At 45.6% G+C, this 17,067-nt stretch overlaps 1 protein-coding gene across 3 annotated transcripts in view; it reads right to left on the bottom strand.

Moving 5' to 3' along the window:
• CHD1 (chromodomain helicase DNA binding protein 1) overlaps positions 1-17,067 on the bottom strand; it is a 1,172,453-nt gene that overhangs the window by 930,554 nt on the left and 224,832 nt on the right. For all 3 annotated transcript variants that reach the window (XM_069225994.1, XM_069225985.1, XM_069225977.1), the window contains exons 10-11: positions 5,984-6,162; positions 4,635-4,762 (exon numbers count right to left, since the gene is read on the bottom strand). In XM_069225994.1, the coding sequence (XP_069082095.1) occupies positions 4,635-4,762; positions 5,984-6,162 (307 nt within the window). The remainder of the gene's footprint in view (positions 1-4,634; positions 4,763-5,983; positions 6,163-17,067) is intronic.

Consider the following 17,067-nt stretch of genomic DNA (forward strand, 5'->3'; position numbering starts at 1 on the left):
TATCAAATTATCTTTCATTAAGTGGTAGATGTAGGAAGATGGCTCTGTATATACTATCTCAAAGTGAGAGATAGTGTGCACAGAGCCCAAGGGTTCCCCTTAGAGGTTGATAGTGGCAATAATAGCTAATACTAATGCTCTATTTGTAGAAGTGTGGTCAAGCAGGATGCTTATCAGAGGGTAGTGTTAAGCGTTTGTTGTACACACACAGGAAATAAATGGGAACACCCACTAAATGATTTAGCTCCAGGCCAATAGGCTTTTATATAGAAAAATATTATTTTCTTAAATTATTTTAGTACATTAAATGTAAGGTACTTTGCATAGGTATAGATAGGACTTTGAATAAAAACAGTAATGTACACAGTTTGGCATAAAATGGCAATAAGCTATTTTAAAAGTTGACAGTGCAAAATTCAACAGTTCCTGGGGGAGGCAAGTACAGTTAGGTTAACACAGTAAGTAAAGCACTTACAAGTTCAGTCTCCGGGGCATAGGTAGCCCACCGGTGGGGGTTCAGGTCAACCCCAAACACCCAGCACTAGCAACACAGGGTCGGTCAAGTGCAGAGGTCAAAGAGGGGTGCAAATAACATAGGTGCCTTTGGAGACTAGGTTCTGAGTCTGCTAGCAGGTAAGCACCTGCGTCCTCATGGAGCAGACCAGGAGTATTTTGTAGAGCACTAGAAAAGTAAGGCCTAGAGACAGATGGTGTTTGTGAGACCACCACTTTAAGGCATCTATCATCTTCGGGGTGATAGATATCAAGTGTTCGAAGGTGACTTGAGACTGAATGCAATGGAGGTGCAGTTCCCCCTGAAGTGACCTCATCTTAAGGCGCACGATGGGAGCAGGTGGATTGCTGAAGAGATCATGCCTAGGAGGGTCTTGAACAGCCTCACTGAAACTTTTTTCTTGATATTTTGTTGGCCAAGTCTGTTAGTTTCTGTTGTCTTTTCTGTGAGAGGTAGACTTTGCTCTGTCTTGTATCCAGGAAATTCCCTGAAATGTCATTGTGGAGCAGGAATGGGTGAGGACCTTTGCTTGTTCACTGTAACAAAAGCGATGGGTAGGCTTTCGTGGCTTTGAGAGATGTTGGCGGAGTTGAAGCTTTTAGCAGCCAGTCGTCTAGGTAAGGGAATATCTGATGACCTTGTTTTCTGAGAGTGGTTGCCACCGGGGCCAAGCACTAAGTACAATTCAGGGGGGCTGACTTGAGGCCGAAAGGGAGGACTCTGAAGTAGTAATGGGTACCAGATACAATGAAGCAGAGGTATTTGTGGTGCTTGGGATAAATAGGAATATGAAAATATGCATCCTCCTAGAGGTGTCATATAGCCTCCACTGTTCAGCAGGTAAAAGATGTCTGAGAGAGTAGTCATTCAAAAGGATTATTTGCGGGTGATGTGTGTTCAGCTTTCTGATATCTAAGGTTGGTATCCATTCTCCTGATTTCTTGCATATAAGGAAAAAGCGGGAGTAGAATCCTTTCCCTCTCTGTTCCATTTGGACTTTCTCCATCATTTTCTTAGAAAGCATAAGCAGAGCTTCTTTTCTTAACAAGGGAAGACGAGAGGGCTGCAAACCCCTTGGTGAACTGTTTGATGGTTGCTCTATGAACTCCAAGGTGTGACCAGAGGTGAATAGGTCCAATACCCACTGGTCTGATGTGATGTTTTTCTAATGATGGAAATACTTGGAAATCTTCGCACATACGGGGCAAGAGGAGGGTGGTGTAACTGGTACCTGCTCAGATCACGGTTTGCGACCTGTCTCTCTGTTCTGATGCTTGGATCTTCAACATGTTCCCTGCTTGGAGAAACCAGCTGTAGCTGGTTGTCGATAAGCATGTGTTAACCTGTATTGAGACTTATAGGGCTGGTACTGCTGTGAGTGCTGGTATGTTCCTCTTTAGGTGGAAAAACCTTGAGGCGCCTCTTAAGGGCCACTTTCTATATTGCAAGGTAGCCATATCAGTATCTGTCTTAATGGCAAGAAGGGCTTCATCGATAATGCTTGCCAAAAAGTGTGTCCCCATCATAGGCCATATCTATTATTTTAAATTTGGATTGAACTTTAGGTCTAAATGAGGTCACTTTAAGCCATCCCTGGTGTCACAAGACAGCTGCACCTGCAAGCTGTCTGAAGCCCGTGTAGGCAATACCCATGGCGCACTCAATCTCAGAAGAGGGGTGCTCGCCTTCTTAGAGATTCATCTTTGCCTCAGGCCTTTGGTCTTCGAGAATAAGGTGAATTATGTCTTTGATGTGCGACCACACCTGCCGAACATATCGGGCAAGAATGGCTAAGTAAATGGCAGTTCTGACGGTGACAGCAGACTTGATGGAAAATCTTTTTCCTATATTGTCTAGGCGGCACCCGTCTCTATCTGGTGGCACTGACATGGGGTCGGACAGATTCCTTGATCTTCTCTGTGCCACTTGGGAAACAATTGAGTCCGGTTTGGAATGTCCTTTCAGGCATGCAGGGGAATCTTCTGGTACTCTGTACTTTGACAGTGCACGGCAAAACCGCTGCCACAGCTGTGAGGTTTTTCATAATTTTCATATTCTCCTGCCAGATGTAGTCAAAAATTGGTCATGACCAGACAGATTTTTTTTGCCTGGTCTTTAAAATCGTAAAGAAAGCAGTCAGACTGCTTGATTGCTATGGGAAGGTGGAATCGTTCTGCTGCTCTTTCCATAAGGCTATGAAATCCTTATGTCCTCTGGAGGATAGTATACAGGGTGATGTTGAAATGGAGATGGTGTGGGAATGACGTAATCATCCCAGTCATCTGGTTGAGGTAGAGGGTCTTGAATCCCGCCCTCCTCTTTGTCCTAGTCATCAGAGGACGAAGGGTCGTCCCTAGGTGGTGGAGCTATATAGGACGAAGGTGTCACTCTGGGGGGTGGTAGGGGACAGAAAGATGATTGAGGTATTTCTTTCTGTGGCTTGTAAGGTGTGGTAGGAGCAGATAAAGCTACCTCGGAGGAGAAATGTTTGTTTCTCCTTTTACTTTGAGTCCCTCGCTCAATGGTGAATTTTGATAGACTTCCTACTCTCCTCAGAAGTACCTTAAAAAAATCTGTCTCTTTTATGCGACTTCGAAGAAGAGTCACTTTCTTTGTCGAAAGATGTCTTCTGGGCTTTAGTCTTTTGTAGCCACAATAGTCACCCTGTTCTCGATCCTTCAACGTTTTGGTAGAGAAACTGTTTTTATGTGCATCATCCACATGAACCCTTTTTTTCCCCACAGGTCATGCAGGGATGAAAAAGGCCTTCTGAATCACACATGGTAGGAAAGATAAACTTCCAGTACCTTGCCTGAAGAAGAAACTGAGCAGAGCTCACGGAGACTCTCTTCACACTTGACATGTGGTGAAAATCTGAGGGATTCTGCCTCTCTGGAGAGTTCTAGAAGGTGCTTAAAACAGATTGGTCATTGTTTCAGTTTGGTCCTTTTTCAACAAGGACATTGATGGGCAATTAAACTGAGTGCCTGATAACCTATGATTGTATTAAATACTGCTTTACCATGGTACTTTGGGACTCCCACTTCGACGACGGGGAAGGATTCAAGCATGTGAATCTATGAAAGGTGCAATAATGGACAACTGGTTGCAACCATCACGTGGCTACCCTGAGGCTGAGCAATCCAACTATGAAGAATGCATCACGCTGTAGCATTTCATTAAAGTGATGTGTACCCCGGTGCCTGCTGGAGTAGCTGCGCAACTCAGATACCTTCCCCACCAGTGATGAACTAGCCTCTCACTGATTCTTGCTACTACACAAGGGAGAGCACTGATCATGTGCAAGAGTCCTGCGGTCTCATTGGAGTAAGACCCACATTTATCCAAACAGCACTAAGACAAACACCCAACAAGATCTTTCAGACTTTTCGTGAAAAAGTTGCACTACCTCCATTGCTGGTGATGCATGTTTTTGTGAGGCTACATAACTTTTTATTTAGGGAGTAAACTTTCAATTTGTTAATTTAAGTATAAAGGTATTTTATCAAACTAACAACTCTGCCTGGAATTCACCTGCTGAGACTATATATCACTTTTTTACCACGAATAATCCTTCAAGTAGTCCAGGATGCTTGCCTTCCCCACAAATAGCTACTTTGAGACGATTAGCACAAACCCAGCTCAAAGCGGAGTAATGGGGAGCGTGCCTGAGTAGGCACTGCACTGACAAATGACACTGTGCATATTATAGATTTAAAGTGAATAGGCAGACAACATGTACTAAGAAAATCGGAAAATTAAAAAATCCTATGTCAACATATTCTAAAAATTGGTACAAGTGCTACAGTCAATGGGCCAACTAACATCCACCGGGTTGACCAACAGCCACTGGCTTAGCCAACAGATTCAGCTAAGAAGCACATTGTGATTTTTACATGATGAATAGAAATAATTTGAACAAAGAGAGAATTGAAAATGGGCAGTGTATTTTTGACAAACAGGAAAAAGAAAGGGGTGTGGCTAGACTGATAATTAAAGTACAGATTTACATTAAGGCCAACAAAATGTTAATGCTTAATAAAATAAAATGCTAAATCTGAGCTTATTTTCTCATCTCCATCGTCATCACATAAGTCAATCAGGTATTGCACATACGTACTTGCACCAAGAGTGAGCAAGCCAGTTCAGACCATCTAACTGGTAGTCTCTCAGCTCTAAAGATTCACTCCCTCCTATGTAGGGTGGTTGTTTTTTCAGAGCAACAAACTTTGGTCGCTGCTTCAATACCTATAAAGAAATATCAAAATAAGCAGATAAGAGTCATGGAAAAGATGTGTTGTTGTTTGTTACAAGAGACAACAGTTATCCTCATCAGAATTATTGAAGGTTCCCAAAATAGCTATTTGGTGGTCGACAAAACGTTTCTTCCAATGCCCAATATTAGGAATATTCACAGTAGCCTTCTTTTAATAAGTTTATTCAAACAAAAAGTGACATACATATGACAAAGGGTTTCAGATGGGTGAATTTTCATTTCATGTCAATTGAATTTTATTCAGGGCTCCTACACTGTCGAAGCAATAACAGTATCAGTCAATATGTGGTAGAGATGATGGTAGAAATATAGTGTGCTGGGATCAATACCACTATTATTACTACCCATCTTTGAGTTCCATTAGACATATCCTAGCTTAATGACCCACCCAGCTGATTCCAGGAGATCCCCTATAAGAGAATATGTTTTTCTTAGATTGATCTCTCGGATATCAAGAACTTTAAAGAGCTGCCTGCATTCTACCAGGGAGGCATCTGAGATTATCACAACAGCGTTTCTAGATAACAAAATCAAAGTCTTGTGGACACACTGGCTACAAGTATCCCCTAACATAGGGGATACCAAAGAGAAAATGGGATTAGTACCCGGTGATCACAATTGCCTTCAATTTAGCTGCTGCGGACATCAATTTGTTTTTAACAAACTTCATGTGCAGCCAACAGTGTATGATTAGAGGCAGCCATGAGGGCATGGTAGTGAATTATAGATCTGGCAAACCTTTCCTCTGCAGTTTCAAGTGCTTGTTAAAAATTCCAAGCATTGATTGTAAGCAAAATGAAGGATTCCACATGTGCAGGATTTAGGATTGATGGAAACTTGCAACAGGTGTCATTAAGGTAGACAGTGAAAGGAATGTTGTCTTGGATGGTTACTAACCTGAAGGACTCATTTGCATTGTTATTTGTTCAGATTGTGCAAAGTGATGTTAAAATCCTTCATTTATTTGCATTTGTTTAGGGTCATAAAAAGTGCTACATAAGTCTCTAACTCAAGGCAGTTTGTGTAGAGAAAAGGTGCATATTTTCAAAACTTATCTGAGTTATCACTTGTCTTTGCAGGAGGGGCTTCGGAGAGACTGAGAGGAAATTAGGTTCTATTTAATCACTAGGCCAAAAGAGTATATAGAAATATAAAAATTTCTGGATGTTTGCAACCTTGCACTATGTACTTACTTTACATTCCTTTGAAGGAATGGTTTTGGACTGATTCCTCAAGAAATACTCATCGATTCGAGCTTGGAACTTCTTGGAAATAAGCGCTCCATCCTCCCAACTGCATTCCGAGTACGGCAAACCCTGCCATTTGCAAAAATAGTCTGGATACCCAGCTGCAGACTTCTGATTTGAATGAGCTGTGTGAAAAAATACAAGTAGCTTTATTTTATAGAAGACAATGAAACTGGGTCATCAGCAAAATTAAAGTGTTTCATTGAGATTCTAAGCAATGATCTCAAATCTATGCACGTGAGCCACAGATGCCCCAATATACTATAATACATCAAGCACTACCTAAAAAGGAAAATGTTACTTACCCAGTAGACATCTGTTCGTGGCATGTAGTGCTGTAGATTCATATGCTTTGCATAAGTCGGCTATCTAGTGTTGGGCTCTGAGTGTTACAAGTTGTTTATCTTCGAATAAATATTTTCGAGTCACAAGATGAAGTGATACTGCACATGGGCACTGAGTCCTTTGTTAGATTGTTTTTCCGCAGGCGGGTGAAGTAAAGGGTGTGTATATATGAGTAAATAGTAAGTAAGAGAGAGAGATGTGCATGCAATGTATGTACATATTTACAATATGTTGTACTACAAAGACAACAGGCTTCCGTGGGGGGGGGGGGGGGGGGGAGGGTGCATGTTAATCTACAGCACCACATGCCACAAACAGATGTCTACTGGGTAAGTAACTTTTTCCATTCGCTGGTATGTGTAGCTGTAGATACACATTCTTTGCACAGACTGTAAAGCAGTCCCCTCTTAAGTACGTGGTGGATAGCCTGCAGGAGTTGGAGTAGTTTGAAATAATTTTCTAAGTACTGCCTGTCCAACATTTGCTTGTTGGAAAGGTAAAACATCGACACAGTAGTGTTTAGTAAATTTGTGTGGTATAGCGCACATAGCAGCTTTACAGATATCTGCCACTGGAAGAACCCTTTTTCCTGGTAGAGTGAGCTTTGGGATCTACTGGAAGTTGTCTTTTGGTTTTAAGATAGCAAGTGTCAAACACAGTGACAACAGGGAGAAAATGGCAGTAACCATGCCAAGAAAGAAGGTACTTTCCTAGAGGTACCCATGCTAAAAAGGCGGGTAGTTTCCTACAGCCATGTCTCCTCTTTCATTGTGGCTGAGTACTTTGCCACCCTGCTCCATCTTTCAGAGAATGTGTATCCATCTAGCTAATCCATTTTTTGAAATTGGAATACCTTTGTGAGGTTCTGAAAACGCTACAAATAGTTGTTTTGATTTCCTAAAGCTTTTTGTCCTATCAATATGATACATATGAGCTCTTAACATCCAGTGTATGTAGAGCTCTTTCAGCAACAAAATCTGGTTGTGGAAAGACAACTGGCAATTCCACTGAATAATTAATATGAAAAGGTGAAACTACCTTAGGTAGGAATTTTGGATTTGTTCTAAGCACTATTTTGTCTTTATGTATTTGGAAGAAATGTTCTTCTAGAGTTAACGGTTGAATTTCAATAACTCTTCTTAAAGAAGTTATGGCTACTAAAAAAGCAACCCTCCCTGAGAGAAACTGTTAAGTAGAAGAATGCATGGGTTCAAATGGTGGACCCATAGGCCATGCAAGTACAATATTAAGATTCCATACAGGAGCTGGAGGAACTCTGGGTAGAATGATTATAGTTAGGCCCTCCATGAATGCTTTTATTAAAGGAATACTAAATAGAGAAAGATATTGTCTGTTTTGAAGGTAAGCAGCTATAGCTGCTAAATGAAGCCTAATAGAAGAATATGCTACATTTCCTTTTTTGTAAATTTAACAAATAGCAAACAATATCTTGTACTGAAGCTTTAAGTGCAGCAATGTTTTCAGGTTGACAGTAATATACAAAATGTTTCCATTTAGCAGCATAACACTGTTTAGTTGTGGGTTTGCGTACTTCTTTAATAATATCCATATACTCAGATGGAAGTTGTAAGTAACCAAACTCTATGACCACAGAAGCCATATCGCATGATTGAGTATACTGGGATTTGGATGTCTTATTTGACCTCTCCTTTGAGTCAAAAGATCTGGTCTGATCAGAAGCTTGCAATATAGTAGTACAGACAGATCCAAGAGTGTTGAAGTGCCCATGCGGGGGCTACAGGAATCTTGGTAAGGAAGGTTTGTTTCAGTTTCTGCATCAGAAATGATATGAGTGGGAGAGGCTGTAGGAAGCTGGCCTGGTGTTTGGTGGGTACCTATGGTACTTACACCTGATACCAGGTCCAGGTATCTCCTCTTAGTGAAGTGTAGTCAGCGTTTAGAAGCCAGGCCCTCTAGACATAGCTGTGGATGAGCAGCTAAGGCTTATCTAGGAGACATGCAAAGCTCATGCAATACCACTGTAGTCAAACAGCACTTAAACACATGAAAGAAAACACTTAGTTGTACAAAAATAAAGGTACTTTATTTGTGGAACAAATCACAAATAACTAGAAGGACAGCCCACCAATAGGAGGTAAGTAATACACTAAATATATACACTAGCAATCAGAAACAGGCATAGGAAAGGGCAGAAAAAGTGCAAATAGCAATAACCAATAGTGACCCTAGGGGGAGCACAAACCAAATACTAAAACAATGGAATGTGAACAAGGTACCCCCACCTAGGTAAGTAAAATGTGTAGAGGGGAGCTGGGAGTACTAGAAAACCACAGATGTAAGTAACATAGTGTAGGAAGTTGGCTCTGTATGTGCTATTTCAAAGTAAGGAATAGCATGCACAGAGTCCAAGGGTTCCCCTTAGAGGTAAAATAGTGGAAAAAAGAGATAATACTAATGCTCTATTTTGTGGTAGTGTGGTCGAGCAGTAGGCTTATCCAAGGAGTAGTGTTAAGCATTTGTTGTACATACACATAGACAATAAATGAGGTACACACACTCAGAGACAAATCCAGCCAATAGGTTTTGTTATAAAAAAATATATTTTCTTAGTTTATTTTAAGAACCACAGGTTCAAATTTTACATGTAATAGCTCTTTTGAAAGGTATTGCAGGTAAGTACTCTAGGAACTTTGAATCATTACTTTAGCATGTATACTTTTTACATAAAACACAATAAGCTGTTTTAAAAGTGGACACAGTACAATTTTCACAGTTCCTGGGGGAGGTAAGTTATTGTTAGTTTTCACAGGTAAGTAAGTCACTTACAGGTTTGAGTTTTTGGTCCAAGGTAGCCCACCGTTGGGGGTTCAGAGCAACCCCAAAGTTATCACACCAGCAGCTCAGGGCCGGTCAGGTGCAAAGGTCAAAGAGGTGCCCAAAACACATAGGCTATAATGGAGAGAAGGGGGTGCCCCGGTTCCAGTCTGCCAGCAGGTAAGTACCCGCGTCTTCGGAGGGCAGACCAGGGGTGTTTTGTAGGGCACCGGGGGGGACACAAAGTAGCACAGAAAGTACACCCTCAGCAGCGTGGGGGCGGCCGGGTGCAGTGTGCAAACACGTGTCGGGTTTCCTTCAGTTTTCAATGGGAGACCAAGGGGTCTCTTCAGCGATGCAGGCAGGCAAGGGGGGGGCTCCTCGGGGTAGCCACCACCTGGGCAAGGGAGAGGGCCTCCTAAGGGTCACTCCTGCACAGAAGTTCCGTTTCTTTAGGGACTGGGGGCTGCGGGTGCAGGGTCTTTTCCAGCCATCGGGAAATGGAGTTCAGACAGTCGCGGTCAGGGGGAGCCTGGGGATTCCCTCTGCAGGCGTCGCTGTGGGGGGTCAGGGGGGACAACTTTGGTTACTCACAGTCGTAGAGTCGCCGGAGGGTCCTCCCTGAGTTGGTTGTTCTCCACCAGTCGAGTCGGGGTCGCCGGGTGCAGTGTTGCAAGTCTCACGCTTCTTGCGGGAGTTGCAGGGGTCTTTAAATCTGCTCCTTGTAACAAAGTTGCAGTTCTTTTGGAGCAGTGCCGCTGTCCTCGGGAGTTTCTTGTCTGTTTCGAAGCAGGGCAGTCCTCAGAGGATTCAGAGGTCGCTGGTCCCTTGGAAAGCGTCGCTGGAGCAGGTTCTTTGGAAGGCAGGAGACAGGCCGGTAAGTCTGGGGCCAAGGCAGTTGGTGTCTTCTGTTCTTCCTCTGCAGGGGTTTGTCAGCTCGGCAGTCCTTCTTCTTGTAGTTGCAGGAATCTATTTTCTAGGTTCAGGGAGAGCCCTTAAATACTAAATTTAAGGGCGTGTTTAGGTCTGGGGGGTTAGTAGCCAATGGCTACTAGCCCTGAGGGTGAGTACACCCTCTTTGTGCCTCCTCCCAAGGGGAGGGAGTCACATCCCTAATACTATTGGGGGAATCCTCCATCTGCAAGATGGAGGATTTCTAAAAGTTAGAGTCACTTCAGCTCAGGACACCTTAGGGGCTGTCCTGACTGGCCAGTGACTCCTCCTTGTTGCTTTCTTGGTTTCCTCCAGCCTTGCCGCCAAAAGTGGGGGCCGTGGCCGGAGGGGGCGGGCAACTCCACTAAGCTGGAGTGTCCTGCGGTGCTGTGACAAAGGGGTGAGCCTTTGAGGCTCACCGCCAGGTGTTACAGCTCCTGCCTGGGGGAGGTGTTAGCATCTCCACCCAGTGCAGGCTTTGTTACTGGCCTCAGAGTGACAAAGGCACTCTCCCCATGGGGCCAGCAACATGTCTCTAGTGTGGCAGGCTGCTGGAACCAGTCAGCCTACACAGATAGTCGGTTAAGTTTCAGGGGGCACCTCTAAGGTGCCCTCTGTGGTGTATTTTACAATAAAATGTACACTGGCATCAGTGTGCATTTATTGTGCTGAGAAGTTTGATACCAAACTTCCCAGTTTTCAGTGTAGCCATTATGGTGCTGTGGAGTTCGTGTAAAACAGACTCCCAGACCATATACTCTTATGGCTACACTGCACTTACAATGTCTAAGGTATTGCTTAGACACTGTAGGGGCACAGTGCTCATGCACTGGTGCCCTCACCTATGGTATAGTGCACCCTGCCTTAGGGCTGTAAGGCCTGCTAGAGGGGTGTCTTACCTATACTGCATAGGCAGTGAGAGGCTGGCATGGCACCCTGAGGGGAGTGCCATGTCGACTTACTCATTTTGTTCTCACTAGCACACACAAGCTGGCAAGCAGTGTGTGTGTGCTGAGTGAGGGGTCTCCAGGGTGGCATAATACATGCTGCAGCCCTTAGAGACCTTCCCTGGCATCAGGGCCCTTGGTACCAGAGGTACCAGTTACAAGGGACTTATCTGGATGCCAGGGTGTGCCAATTGTGGAATCAAAAGTACAGGTTAGGGAAAGAACACTGGTGCTGGGGCCTGGTTAGCAGGCCTCAGCGCACTTTCAATTCAAAACATAGCATCAGCAAAGGCAAAAAGTCAGGGGGTAACCATGCCAAGGAGGCATTTCCTTACACAACCCCCCCCCCCCAAACGAAAGAGGATGAGACTAACCTTTCCCAAGAGAATCTTCATTTTCTAAGTGGAAGAACCTGGAAAGGCCATCTGCATTGGCATGGGCAGTCCCAGGTCTGTGTTCCACTATACAGGGAGTGCAGAATTATTAGGCAACTTGTATTTTTGAGGATTAATTTTATTATTGAACAACAACCATGTTCTCAATGAACCCAAAAAACTCATTAATATCAAAGCTGAATATTTTTAGAAGTAGTTTTTAGTTTGTTTTTAGTTTTAGCTATGTTAGGGGATATCTGTGTGTGCAGGTGACTATTACTGTGCATAATTATTAGGCAACTTAACAAAAAAAAATATATACCTGTAGGAAGTTGGCTCTGTATGTGCTATTTCAAAGTAAGGAATAGCATGCACAGAGTCCAAGGGTTCCCCTTAGAGGTAAAATAGTGGTAAAAATAGATAATACTAATGCTCTATTTTGTGGTAGTGTGGTCGAGCAGTAGGCTTATCCAAGGAGTAGTGTTAAGCATTTGTTGTACATACACATAGACAATAAATGAGGTACACACACTCAGAGACAAATCCAGCCAATAGGTTTTTATATAGAAAAATATCTTTTCTTAGTTTATTTTAAGAACCACAGGTTCAAATTCTACATGTAATAGCTCATTCGAAAGGTATTGCAGGTAAGTACTTTAGGAACTTCAAATCATCAAAATTGCATGTATACTTTTCAAGTTATTGACAAATAGCTGTTTTAAAAGTGGACACTTAGTGCAATTTTCACAGTTCCTAGGGGAGGTAAGTTTTGATTAGTTTTACCAGGTAAGTAAGACGCTTACAGGGTTCAGTTCTTGGTCCAAGGTAGCCCACCGTTGGGGGTTCAGAGCAACCCCAAAGTCACCACACCAGCAGCTCAGGGCCGGTCAGGTGCAGAGTTCAAAGTGGTGCCCAAAACACATAGGCTAGAATGGAGAGAAGGGGGTGCCCCGGTTCCGGTCTGCTTGCAGGTAAGTACCCGCGTCTTCGGAGGGCAGACCAGGGGGGTTTTGTAGGGCACCGGGGGGGACACAAGTCCACACAGAAATTTCACCCTCAGCGGCGCGGGGCGGCCGGGTGCAGTGTAGAAACAAGCGTCGGGTTCGCAATGTTAGTCTATGAGAGATCTCGGGATCTCTTCAGCGCTGCAGGCAGGCAAGGGGGGGATTCCTCGGGGAAACCTCCACTTGGGCAAGGGAGAGGGACTCCTGGGGGTCACTTCTCCAGTGAAAGTCCGGTCCTTCAGGTCCTGGGGGCTGCGGGTGCAGGGTCTCTCCCAGGCGTCGGGACTTTAGGTTCAAAGAGTCGCGGTCAGGGGAAGCCTCGGGATTCCCTCTGCAGGCGGCGCTGTGGGGGCTCAGGGGGGACAGGTTTTGGTACTCACAGTATCAGAGTAGTCCTGGGGTCCCTCCTGAGGCGTCGGATCTCCACCAGTCGAGTCGGGGTCGCCGGGTGCAGTGTTGCAAGTCTCACGCTTCTTGCGGGGAGCTTGCAGGGTTCTTTAAAGCTGCTGGAAACAAAGTTGCAGCTTTTCTTGGAGCAGGTCCGCTGTCCTCGGGAGTTTCTTGTCTTTTCGAAGCAGGGGCAGTCCTCAGAGGGTGTCGAGGTCGCTGGTCCCTTCGGAAGGCGTCGCTGGAGCAGGATCTTTGGAAGGCAGGAGACAGGCCGGTGAGTTTCTGGAGCCAAGGCAGTTGTCGTCTTCTGGTCTTCCGCTGCAGGGGTTTTCAGCTGGGCAGTCCTTCTTCTTGTTACAGGAATCTAATTTTCTAGGGTTCAGGGTAGCCCTTAAATACTAAATTTAAGGGCGTGTTTAGGTCTGGGGGGTTAGTAGCCAATGGCTACTAGCCCTGAGGGTGGGTACACCCTCTTTGTGCCTCCTCCCAAGGGGAGGGGGTCACAATCCTAACCCTATTGGGGGAATCCTCCATCTGCAAGATGGAGGATTTCTAAAAGTTAGAATCACCTCAGCTCAGGACACCTTAGGGGCTGTCCTGACTGGCCAGTGACTCCTCCTTGTTATTCTCATTATTTTCTCCGGCCTTGCCGCCAAAAGTGGGGCCTGGCCGGAGGGGGCGGGCAACTCCACTAGCTGGAGTGTCCTGCTGGGTTGGCACAAAGGAGGTGAGCCTTTGAGGCTCACCGCCAGGTGTGACAATTCCTGCCTGGGAGAGGTGTTAGCATCTCCACCCAGTGCAGGCTTTGTTACTGGCCTCAGAGTGACAAAGGCACTCTCCCCATGGGGCCAGCAACATGTCTCGGTTTGTGGCAGGCTGCTAAAACTAGTCAGCCTACACAGATAGTCGGTTAAGTTTCAGGGGGCACCTCTAAGGTGCCCTCTGTGGTGTATTTTACAATAAAATGTACACTGGCATCAGTGTGCATTTATTGTGCTGAGAAGTTTGATACCAAACTTCCCAGTTTTCAGTGTAGCCATTATGGTGCTGTGGAGTTCGTGTTTGACAGACTCCCAGACCATATACTCTTATGGCTACCCTGCACTTACAATGTCTAAGGTTTTGTTTAGACACTGTAGGGGTACCATGCTCATGCACTGGTACCCTCACCTAGGGTATAGTGCACCCTGCCTTAGGGCTGTAAGGCCTGCTAGAGGGGTGTCTTACCTATACTGCATAGGCAGTGAGAGGCTGGCATGGCACCCTGAGGGGAGTGCCATGTCGACTTACTCGTTTTGTCCTCACTAGCACACACAAGCTGGTAAGCAGTGTGTCTGTGCTGAGTGAGAGGTCTCCAGGGTGGCATAAGACATGCTGCAGCCCTTAGAGACCTTCCTTGGCATCAGGGCCCTTGGTACTAGAAGTACCAGTTACAAGGGACTTATCTGGATGCCAGGGTCTGCCAATTGTGGGTACAAAAGTACAGGTTAGGGAAAGAACACTGGTGCTGGGGCCTGGTTAGCAGGCCTCAGCACACTTTCAATTGTAAACATAGCATCAGCAAAGGCAAAAAGTCAGGGGGCAACCATGCCAAGGAGGCATTTCCTTACACAACCCCCCCCCAAACGAAAGAGGATGAGACTAACCTTTCCCAAGAGAGTCTTCATTTTCTAAGTGGAAGAACCTGGAAAGGCCATCTGCATTGGCATGGGCAGTCCCAGGTCTGTGTTCCACTATAAAGTCCATTCCCTGTAGGGAGATGGACCACCTCAACAGTTTAGGATTTTCACCTTTCATTTGCATCAGCCATTTGAGAGGTCTGTGGTCAGTTTGAACTAGGAAGTGAGTCCCAAAGAGGTATGGTCTCAGCTTCTTCAGGGACCAGACCACAGCAAAGGCCTCCCTCTCAATGGCACTCCAACGCTGCTCCCTGGGGAGTAACCTCCTGCTAATGAAAGCAACAGGCTGGTCAAGGCCATCATCATTTGTTTGGGACAAAACTGCCCCTATCCCATGTTCAGAGGCATCAGTCTGCACAATGAACTGCTTAGAATAATCTGGAGCTTTGAGAACTGGTGCTGAGCACATTGCCTGTTTCAGGGTGTCAAAGGCCTGTTGGCAGTCCACAGTCCAGTTCACTTTCTTGGGCATTTTCTTGGAGGTGAGCTCAGTGAGGGCTGTCACAATGGATCCATATCCCTTCACAAACCTCCGGTAGTACCCAGTCAAGCCAAGGAATGCCCTGACTTGAGTCTGGGTTTTTGGAGCTACCCAGTCCAGAATAGTCTGGATCTTGGGTTGGAGTGGCTGAACTTGGCCTCCACCTACAAGGTGTCCCAAGTAAACCACAGTTCCCTGCCCTATCTGGCATTTGGATGCCTTGATAGAGAGGCCTGCAGATTGCAGAGCCTTCAAAACCTTCCTCAGGTGGACCAGGTGATCCTGCCAGGTGGAGCTAAAGACAGCAATATCATCAAGATAAGCTGTGCTAAAGGACTCCAAGCCAGCAAGGACTTGATTCACCAACCTTTGGAAGGTGGCAGGGGCATTCTTTAAACCAAAGGGCATAACAGTAAACTGATAATGCCCATCAGGTGTGGAGAATGCTGTCTTTTCTTTTGCTCCAGGTGCCATTTTTATTTGCCAGTACCCTGCTGTCAAGTCAAAGGTACTTAGGAATTTGGCAGCACCTAATTTATCAATGAGCTCATCAGCTCTTGGAATTGGATGAGCATCTGTCTTGGTGACAGAATTGAGCCCTCTGTAGTCCACACAAAACCTCATCTCTTTCTTTCCATCTGTGGTGTGAGGTTTGGGGACTAAGACCACTGGGCTAGCCCAGGGGCTGTCAGAGAGCTCAATGACTCCCAATTCCAGCATCTTGTGGACTTCCACCTTGATGCTTTCCTTAACATGGTCAGACTGTCTAAAGATTTTGTTCTTGACAGGCATGCTGTCTCCTGTGTCCACATCATGGGTACACAGGTGTGTCTGACCAGGGGTTAAGGAGAAGAGTTCAGGAAACTGTTGTAGGACTCTCCTACAATCAGCTTGCTGTTGGCCAGAGAGGGTGTCTGAGTAGATCACTCCATCTACTGTACCATCTTTTGGGTCTGATGACAGAAGATCAGGGAGAGGTTCACTCTCTGCCTCCTGATCCTCATCTGTTACCATCAACAGATTGACATCAGCCCTGTCGTGGAAGAGCTTAAGGCGGTTTACATGGATCACCCTTTTGGGGCTCCTGCTTGTGCCCAGGTCCACCAAGTAGGTGACCTGACTCTTCCTCTCTAGTACTGGGTAAGGGCCACTCCATTTGTCCTGGAGTGCCCTGGGAGCCACAGGCTCCAGAACCCAGACTTTCTGCCCTGGTTGGAACTCAACCAGTGCAGCCTTTTGGTCATACCAAAACTTCTGGAGCTGTTGGCTGGCCTCAAGGTTTTTGGTTGCCTTTTCCATGTACTCTGCCATTCTAGAGCGAAGGCCAAGTACATAGTCCACTATGTCCTGTTTAGGCTCATGGAGAGGTCTCTCCCAGCCTTCTTTAACAAGGGCAAGTGGTCCCCTTACAGGATGACCAAACAGAAGTTCAAAGGGTGAGAACCCTACTCCCTTCTGTGGTACCTCCCTGTAAGCGAAAAGCAGACATGGCAGGAGGACATCCCATCTCCTTTTGAGTTTTTCTGGGAGCCCCATGATCATGCCTTTTAATGTCTTGTTGAATCTCTCAACTAAGCCATTAGTTTGTGGATGGTAAGGTGTAGTGAATTTATAAGTCACTCCACACTCATTCCACATGTGCTTTAGGTATGCTGACATGAAGTTGGTACCTCTGTCAGACACCACCTCCTTAGGGAAACCCACTCTGGTAAAGATACCAATGAGGGCCTTGGCTACTGCAGGGGCAGTAGTCGACCTAAGGGGAATAGCTTCAGGATACCTGGTAGCATGATCCACTACTACCAGGATATACATATTTCCTGAGGCTGTGGGAGGTTCCAGTGGACCAACTATGTCCACACCCACTCTTTCAAAGGGCACCCCCACCACTGGAAGTGGAATGAGGGGGGCCTTTGGGTGCCCACCTGTCTTACCACTGGCTTGACAGGTGGGGCAGGAGAGGCAAAACTCCTTAACCATGTTGGACATATTGGGCCAGTAGAAGTGGTTGACTAACCTCTCCCACGTCTTGGTTTGTCCCAAATGTCCAGCAAGGGGAATGTCATGGGCCAATGTTAGGA

This window comes from Pleurodeles waltl, chromosome 1_1 (genome assembly GCF_031143425.1).
Source record: "Pleurodeles waltl isolate 20211129_DDA chromosome 1_1, aPleWal1.hap1.20221129, whole genome shotgun sequence".
In the NCBI taxonomy this organism is placed as follows: Eukaryota; Metazoa; Chordata; class Amphibia; order Caudata; family Salamandridae; genus Pleurodeles; species Pleurodeles waltl.